General features: G+C 40.4%; 1 protein-coding gene across 1 annotated transcript in view; it reads left to right on the top strand.

Annotated features, from left to right (window-relative positions):
* Window positions 1-8,962, top strand: part of LOC104954283 (rab5 GDP/GTP exchange factor-like) — an 11,040-nt gene extending 2,078 nt beyond the window's left edge. The window contains exons 3-4 of the mRNA XM_010781369.1: window positions 6,342-6,780; window positions 6,885-8,962. Coding sequence (XP_010779671.1) covers window positions 6,342-6,779 — 438 coding nt within the window. The 3' untranslated portion in view covers window position 6,780; window positions 6,885-8,962. The remainder of the gene's footprint in view (window positions 1-6,341; window positions 6,781-6,884) is intronic.
* Window positions 8,963-9,624: the final 662 nt, after the last annotated feature.

The following is a 9,624-nucleotide window of genomic DNA, read 5'->3' on the forward strand; positions in this document are numbered from 1 at the left end:
ACACACACACACACACACACACACACACACACACACACACACACACACACACACACACACACACACACACACACACACACACACCTCTTCCTCCCAATTTTAATCAGGAGCTTTAATTAATAACATGCTTTTCGTCTCTCTTCCCGTAAGCCTTCCTTACGATTTGAATTAAAGATAACCTGGCTCAGGGTTGGGTCGCAAAAAGGTTGTAATTGAAGGTTTGTAGTTCACTGTGAATAGAAACCATGTGCAAATATCAAACATTCATATTGGCTGCATTCCTCCTGTCTGGATGGTTTGATGTCTGGAAGACTGTGCAGCACATGTGTGCGGCAGACGGAGTGTAACTTAACATTAGAAAAAGGACGTTATATCTGAGAGAACTTAGATTGAATTAATCTAATCGGTTGTGTCTAACTTGTAGATATCTAAAGTGACAAACAGACACAACCAGGAGGCCTGTATCCATTTACCAGGATGCACCTGCCCTGCCCACAGGCCCATCTGGCCAACAAGAAGAGGGAAAGAGTCACAACCGTGACCGTTATAGAAAAAACCCGTCCCTGTCTCTTTTTTGCACACAATCACACCAATGTTGCTTGCTCTGAGCAGCTGCGACTTGCTACCTCCCCTCAGCCAACATTTTTCTCCTGCCTCCCTTCACTGCCAAGACAGCGAGCAGGCAAACTCCAACTGACTCATCTATTTTCTAAATTATAGACAGACAAACAATTGTGGAGCTGCCGCTGACATGCAGACTGAGGCTCCTATAGTCAGATTGACATTTTAGAATATACTCAAAAGTAGTGCAACATTGTTTGAATTCGGCATTTTACATAACTGCCTTCCATGTGAAGAATGTCTCGCTTTCAAAACCAATAGTAGATTAGACCGAGCAGCCCATGCAATTCCACCCATGTGATTTGATTTAGGGGCTTCTAATCAGCTACAAGCCAAAAACACACATACGATTGTACAATCTAATAGCTGTGTATTGGAGAAATATAGTACTGCTGTGGGCGAGAATTGTACATTCAGGGCAAGACTTGTAGCTTTGCAATGTCTAGAATTGGATTTCAAACCTACACTTCCAACACAATCAGCATGCTTGGCATCTAGGGAACTCACAACATGGGCTAAGTGTTGCAGCCAAGGCAAGTGTGGACACAGTGGGGTCTGGGGACAGGCTATAATGGGGGGGGGGCAGCAGGTTGACACAGCCTCAAAGATGGCATGTATGTGGCCCATTCATTCTCTGCCAACCCCCTAAGGGAATGGAGGAGATGGAAGTAGGAGGTCAAAATAAGTGAAAAGAGAAAACAGGGTGATGTGGGGTGACAAGAGGGGGATTTAGCAACCAAACAAAACGGCTCCTACCAAACCCACCTTTCATCCCCACGTCAGTTCAAACCACCCCACAGGGAGAAGAAGGAGGAGGACTAAGAGCAGCCAAACAGCAGGAAGCTCCAACTTTGCAGACAACTTTCTAAACAAGACCTGCTCCAAAAATACTCAACATACACATATATGAAGTGAACAATGACCTTGTGGCTTCCTTCTCCCGGGAGGTGCGTGTATATTTAGTCAGGGGAGGTTAGCAGGAGGGTTTGACAGAGAGGGAGTTAAATTATTAAGCAGGCTCTGCCGGCAGGAAGGGACGGCATGCTGAGTAAAGAAGGAGTTCTTATCTGGCACTGCATCCCGCCGGAAAACACACACATAATCCTGTCACACAGAAACAAACGCGTATAAAACCAGAGAAGTGCATGTTCTCTCTAACCTCATAAATGTTCTAATCTTAAAAAAGGAGAAGATATTTTCACAATAAGACAGATTATTAAAACGGAAAATGAGGGCAGTGGAAAATAAGTAATTACAGATGCTAACTCCAGAGCTAAACATTTAGGTTGCTTGACAGGCAGCAGCCCCATTCGTCTGTTTATTTGGCGTTTCACTCCTCAGTTGCTCCCAGACTGTCCTCTCGCTGCAAGGAAAACAAACCTCACCACTGGGGACAGATTACTAAAAGGTCAAAAGACTTTTCGGGAGAGTCCTCAAGCTTTGCGGTCTCTTCTGTGCAGCTTTAGTATTTTCCAGCAAAACATGGCCTGCTGTGTGCTTTCCAATTTCTGCTCAACTTGACTTCAAGGAAAGGCCAAAATGTTGAGCCTCAGCTTTTTCCACTATTGACAAGAGTAGGTACAGAAGGACAGTATAAATTAGGATTGTTTTCTGATTCTCATTAGCTTAATTCCTCTTGCTTTCCCAGTACACTCAGCGCAGAGGTGTAAACTGCTGGAGCTCACAGAATTCAGACTAACTTATGTACGTTTCAGTGTATAACTAAAACCTTGCTGCTGTACCAACCTGCTGAGCAAATGTACCACTTACAGTCATGCCAGTGAAACCGCATAAGCAAAGTGATTTATATCCTTAAACCATGAATACATTATTCATTGGCCACTGGGGGTGTATCAGAAAGAAGCTAGTAAACACTGCACGGACATATGACCATTCTTTAAGTTGATGGCAAACTTGATTAGCAAACTATTGCTTTTTTACACATCCTTCAGATACAAAGCATTATTAAAAGTAATACTTGTGACCACCTGATGAATGCAAGTCCAACGTACATTCTCCTTTTAGCTCCGTTTGGGATTTCACCAGACACCTGAGCCAAATATCTGTCTCTTTAGCCGCTAAATTCTCCACTATGTTTAAGAACTGCTTGCTTACTTTTTCCCTGTATGTTTTTTTTAAGATAGGAAGAGTGTACAGTGCGTGTTTTAATCTATTATTGCTGAAAACAGCTGCCTGCTGTGGCTGAAAACAAATGACAAAAGTTAAGGTACAGGATGTAATACCATACAATGAGCCAAAAGACACTTTAAGGCATTGCAAAGCTGAGGGAAACTGCAGATAAACCGAGTGATAATTCTATTTATTCATCATTAGGGCTGTGCCCTTTTACATATAAGTAGTTACATAAATATTTATGATTGAAGCCGCTCTTATAATTCTAAAGATGTATGCATTTAGTTTTTTCTCCATAAGCGCCTGTTGTGTCTTTTTATACATTCGCTGAGAATTGGATTGACAACGTGATGTAAAAGGTCTGTAGCAGGTGTCTAGTTCTGATAGGCCTTTGGCATTTCAGTCTCACAGTGAAGTCCTCTCTCCCTCGGAGAACAGATAACACCAAACTCCCCTCTCATCTCTGTGTGGGTCCTCAAAATCCATGAAGGAGAAGAGGTACATCATCCTGTGCAGGCTTGCAACACACACATACATATTCATGCACTCCCACACAATGCTGTCCTTCGTTTGCACTCCCTCTCTTCGTTTGCACTCTCTCTCTCTCTAATCCTGTAATGCCAACACTGCAATTAGTGACATACTGGCTCTTTCTTTCATCCCACTAGGGAGAGTGAACTATGGAAGAATTCATACTGTTTACTAAACTACGTAACCCACCCCATGCTGCGTGAGTAAAACACAAACATGCATATAAAAACGTTAAAAAGAAAGCTAACTTGTGCTTTTCTGACTTAAAAATGTCCTTCATTGTAAAAGTGATAGGCACCACTGCTTTAATTGCTCTCAAAAGTCCCGTCTGCTTTGAAATAAATAATTAGCGACGCTGAAAATGAAATGGCCACTGAGCCTGAATGTGAAGTATAGGTGAACGAAGGACAAGCTCAGAGCTGACTAAAGAGAATCCATCTAAAAATGATCGTCCCTTGGTGCTTCTTTACCATGTGCTCTTCCATGGCCTTCTAAATAATTCTCTATCAAAACCCACTCACAAACAACCGCAAATCCAAACTACATGGAAGTGAGCTGTGATAGACTTTAATGAGAACAAAAGCTGATAGGATGGCAAAACAGAGAGAGAAAATCCGCCCCCACACTCAAGTTAAACAGCCATGTTGTGAATTTGAATGTATTTCTGCCCTCTACAGTTAAAGTAATTTTGCAGCGCCTGAAGTGACAACCTGACAGTGAGGAGCAGCTGATTCTATACATGCCAGTACGGAATAAATGGTGCATGTTGCCGTTATATGGATGGAGAGCCCAGGGTTATCACTTTCATGCAGGTTATCCTGTGTGTCAGCTAAAAATCAATCTCCTTTTATCAGATAAATCCCCTCCCGGAGATATCACCTAATACGACTGAGACCACCGATGAATGTGTCCACATTAAACGCTGATTTTTAACACTGTCGAATTGAATTTGCATTGGTGTGTGCAAGTGGGTGTGTGTTGAAGAGAGAAAGAGAAAGAAAATATACATGTAATTCAGCACTGACTGAGGATGTATCTGGTAATAAAATGACTGGCTTTCTCAACTTTTTTTATCTTCCAACATGCTGGACTTAAACAAACCCCATCATGTTGCGAAGCAGCTTTAAGCTGTTATGTAGGACATATATGGAGATACGAAATATTAGATTCCCTGAAGAAAGAGATGTGAAAATCGATATCACTCATGTTTGCATGCTTGGTACAATGCTTAGATTATCAAGCATAAAGATTGAGAGCAAGGGGGAAAAAGCTGGCTTGTCTCTACATGAAAAAAACACCTAACACTCATTGTTATACCATGTTAGTTATCTGTACACGTCACTCGCTCCATAATTAATGCACAGACACGAGACTGAAATAGCAAATAAAGGGCATTTCCCAAAATGTTAAACCATGTCTGAAACCGCACCTTTGCTTGGGTCTATCATTATAGATGCATTAAGATCCAATATTAACATCATTTTCACAAGTGTGATTGCTTTGGCAGTCAGTAACAATGATTATGTCAGGTGCTGAGTTTCCTACTTTTCAAAAGCTTAATTTGAGGCATTTCACATCCATTTACTAAAACAAAAAGTACCTATAGTGCTACCCTGAGGAAATACATGCAATCTAAATCCACTCAAGCAGAAGGATGATGCGTTATTATGTTGTGATCAATAATGCCAGACAGAACATGTTATTACTTACGGTCAAGGATCTAACTTTGGTTTGAGAAGTGGGGGGGGGGACAAAACAGGGGGTCCTCCGCAATGAAACATTTTCTCAATTTAATTCCATTTCCTGCTTTTCTACAAATATATTAGGGACTATAGTGTTAACAAATCCAAGAAAAATGTGTAGTGTATATAATGAGTGTGCTTATCTAGTATCCTATCCATGTGAACCTGTTTTATTTGTGATGACCTCACATCCCATAGGGGGCCCGGGGGCATGCACCCCTGGAAGATTTTTTTCTTTAAATTGAAGTTGAATGCATCAATCTGGTGCACTTCGAGGGCAACATTAAGAGATTTATGGATACAGTTCTCAACACTCATATGAAACAGAACTGTATGTATTTAAATAATCAAAAAACATTAGAATATTCTCACAACCAATAACACATAATTGATAAACTCCTCTCTCCTATCTTTATCTTACCTAGTCTGCATTCTTTCTTTTTATATATGAATATTTGACTAATCACTCCCCTTTGAAACTGTGTTTTTTATTTTTGTACTGACCTATAGTACACATTGGATGGATTTCTTAACTTATTTTATATACTACTAAACTAATATTACATAGATGGAAATATTTGTTTACATAGATGACCAAACCGTTTGAGACCCACTGAGATAACTTAGACTAAAGTTTACAACCTAATCACTCAGAGTCCCTTACCTCCCTGAGCTGACGTTATCTCTCAAAGTCCGACAGGAAAGAGCTCTCCCTCTCGTTATTGTTGAAACAGCTACTAATCTCCGTTAGCTTCGAGCTAGCAACAACCGCCGTAACTCTCTATGTCTCTCTCTCTCTGTCTCTCTCTCTTTCTATCTCTCTCTCACAAGATGCGTTCGTGCCACACAGACGCTCCTCCGTGACGATGACTGCTTGCGCAAAAAAATAAAAATAAACACATTTAAAAAGTGGGGGGGACACAAATGGGTAGGGGTGCACCGAATGGGAAATTCTTGGCCGAAACCGATACCGAAAATAGGAAACAGTTGGCCGAAAACCGAATGCCGAAAGGCCGAAAATGATTAATAGAAATATATATATATATAATGTATACATTTTTTACCAATGTTGTTCAGCTGCCTGATTATGGAAAAATAAATGATTATGGCAAAACTTAACTTAAATAATAATCACTATTATGGGTCCATAAAACATTTATTCAGCACTTTTGAATGCATACAGTACATTAATTCCAAGTCAAGTGCATTTTATTTTCTCTGTAGGATAACTACAACAAAGTGCATTCAGAACAAAGCCAAGGTGCAAATAAAATGCACTTGACTTGGAATTAATGTACTGTATGCATTCAAAAGTNTCAGTGCTGTGCGGTGGCCTTCATCGAGAAGCTGGACGGCCAGTCTCTGAACCTGAGCTCTGAGGAGTTTGACCACTACATGTCGGGCCAGGCCTCCCCCCCCTGGTCACAGCCGGGCGGAGCGTCCTCCAGCTCCCCGGGCAGCGCCGCTCTCAGTCAGGTCCACAAGGGGCTGGACCTGCTCACTGGGCTGGGGGAGAGGCAGGAGAGGGTCCTGGAGGAGGCCCGCCAGCTGGAGAGCGACCTCATCGACTGGACAGATGAAGTGGAGCAGAAGGTGCAGAGCGTTCTGGAGAGCTTTCCCCCAGAGACAGAAACCCCTGCTCCTCCCACCGCGAGTGGGACGGCTGTTTCAGCGGCGTCAGCCATCGACTCTGATAACGTGGAGAATGAGCATCTGCCCCCCCCGCTGACACCCCAAGTGTTTGCTGGTTAATGTGAAGAGCTCTGCTTAAAAAAAAGAAAAGAAAACCCTCTAGAGGCTTTGCTCCATCTTCACCCTTCCCTTATGTTAAATGTTTCTGTCCGTGTGCACATACAGGAGACACTCCAGCCATCCCTTCTCATCCCTGCAAGAGGCCCAACAATTACACACAGAACCTTTGAATAAAATAAGTTAATATTGTGGCATTCCGGTAAAGTACACTTATTTGCTTTCATGCAGAAAGTTAGATTAGAAGATCATTAACCTTCATGTACAATCAACATAAAGCTGAGAGTAAAGGCTTGAAACAAGAGGTACACTTTTAGCAGGACCCTTTCCAAAGGCAACACACATCCGCACACTAGCACCTCGAAACCTCACTGATTAAAAAGTTACATTTTTTGTTGTTTAGTATGAAAAAAAAAAGGTGTAAAAACAAGACCTTTTTTTGTCGCCTTTGGAAAGAGTCAGGCTAGTTTTTCCCGATGCAAAGCTAAGCCTAAGTGTCAAAGCTTTTGCTCACTCTTTTATTGGACAGACGTGGGATTGGTATTGATCTTCTTATCTAACTTTAGGCATATTTGTGAATAAGCATTTCCGAAGAGTTCCGGAAGCCATATTCACTCCAAGTATTTTGTTACAGATGCGATGCGGCCTCTGAGGTGGAGCCCTGACGTTCTGCTTCTCTTCGCCATGTCCTTTGTTGTTCCCGGGCTTTAGTAATATTACCCCAGTGTGCTACTACTGTTGCTTCCTCAAAGTGAGATGTGCCGGGAAACGCAGACTCCACTCCAAGCTCTTCCTGAAACACATCTGCAGTACCTCAGTACTTGTCCATCCGTAGTGTCGTACTTACATGCTTTCCAAAAGGAAAATTGGGTGGATGTGATTTTTAATCATTCTTCTGTCATTTTTCTTTTTTAGGCACGTTTTTTTGGTTACGTGATGAGGTCACTAAGGGGCAGAGGCTCAAAGGGTCACACACACAACCTGACATCTAATAACTTGACAGGAAAGTTCAGTCACATTTATTTTTGGCAAAGGAAATGGAGGAGTCTGAACGATGCGAAACTTAACTTCCCTTGTGACTTGTTCTGTGATTACTGTGTACCTCCCTGTCTTTCAGAGACATTCAGAAGAAATGTGTGTGTGGCAGATTTGCATGCGGGCAAGTGTGTGTGAATGTGAGCGTGTGTTTCATGGACATGTTCCCTTACTGTCTGTAAATCATTTAGTCCTCGCAACTGTGTGTTTATGGAAATGTTGGTCTTGTTTTCATGGCAGACCTCTCACTCCAGTCATAGGCTGGATGTACAGAAGTGATTTTATTTTTCTATAGAGAGGCAGGTATCAATTATTTTGGATGCAATAGAAGACATAAAGCCTGTAATATTTACAGTAGTACTCTTGATAAAGAACATTGCTTGAAGGCATGTTACAAACATTATGATTGAATTGTAACATTCTGAAATACTCCTAGAGGTTGTCATAAGCATGACTCATCATTTCATCGTGACAGGGTTTTTTTCTTTTGCTCTGTCAAGGCTTTTGGATTTCAGAAGTAAAAAGACGGTGCAGTTTCCCAGAAACGCGCGTCATAGAAATTGTTCCAAGGCCGGTTGCTTTACTAGTTCAGAAGAATAAACATGAAATAACCAATTTAATATATTTGAAAGCACTTTTACTCTGTATGATTTTTAAAGCTCCTATTTCAGAAGTATATTTAATGAAGTAACTAATGGCTTTACTCAGTTGAAGGGTCGAAGGAGAGTTGCTGAAAACAGTGTTGTTCAACTGCCTTTGTGTTTGGCCGTCACAATCGAAGAAATGTTTGGGATAGGCAATTTTTTTTTTCTTTGCTCATGAGATAAGGTTTCCTTAAGTTGCTAGATTTTTATCTTTTTATCTTTCTTTGCAGCACGTATAGTCAGTGTGCAGTTGCTGTCCAATGTTAGTCAAATATCCACCTTTTTAATGCAACCTTAAACAATAGCTTGAGTAATTTCATATTGCACTGTAAACTGAAGCCATTATCAGGTATTTTAAGGAAGTTTAAAACATAATCTTTGTAACCTTATAGGTTTTTAAATGTAACACATGAAATTAATTCTGTCTTTTATTTAAATGTAACTTATTATTGGGGCAGTATTGGTATATTCGCCTCTATGGGTGTGTGATGATGAATAAAAACAAAAAATGCACGTGCTGCTGTGAAGTTCCTGTTCATCGAGTTTCACATGACTCACACTTCTGCATGCTAGATATAGTAAAGACCTTGCATGCAGAATGTATCTATTTACTTAGTTTATAATAAAAGGCTAAATGAAAAGCATAGTAATTGTAAACGCTACAAATGTAATGTTCTGGTATTCATGAACCTTGTTTCCCAGCAAATTCTCACATTCCTCCCTCTTGCAGACTATGAGTTTATGATCTTATTAAATAATATCAGATTTGCTTAGTCATGAATACATCTAAATACAATGAAACATGACAATTTTACAGTGGCAGAAATAACTAAGAAAAAAAAAAGAACCAATCAACCATTTCATTTTTTTAAATAGCATTCAAAAGCTGTACACCATTGAAGTACTGTTATAGTTTTTCTGAGTAAGACTAATCCTTTATGTGTATCTTTCAAAATGATCTTTTTATTTAAAAATGCTCTCTTCTTACTATTCCTCTAGCTGTCTGTTTGAGTACAAACTGAATTTTGGACAAATATGACTAACTTTGCTTAAAGATTTTACTTTTACTTAAAGATTGTGAAATTGTCCTTCGTATTAATAGTAAGAAACCAAAGCAGTGATGTTGAAAACATAACAGAAACAATTAAATAAAAAAGAGCTGACTATGA

This window comes from Notothenia coriiceps, unplaced genomic scaffold, assembly GCF_000735185.1.
Source record: "Notothenia coriiceps isolate Sejong01 unplaced genomic scaffold, NC01 NC01_scaffold00023139, whole genome shotgun sequence".
In the NCBI taxonomy this organism is placed as follows: domain Eukaryota; kingdom Metazoa; phylum Chordata; class Actinopteri; order Perciformes; family Nototheniidae; genus Notothenia; species Notothenia coriiceps.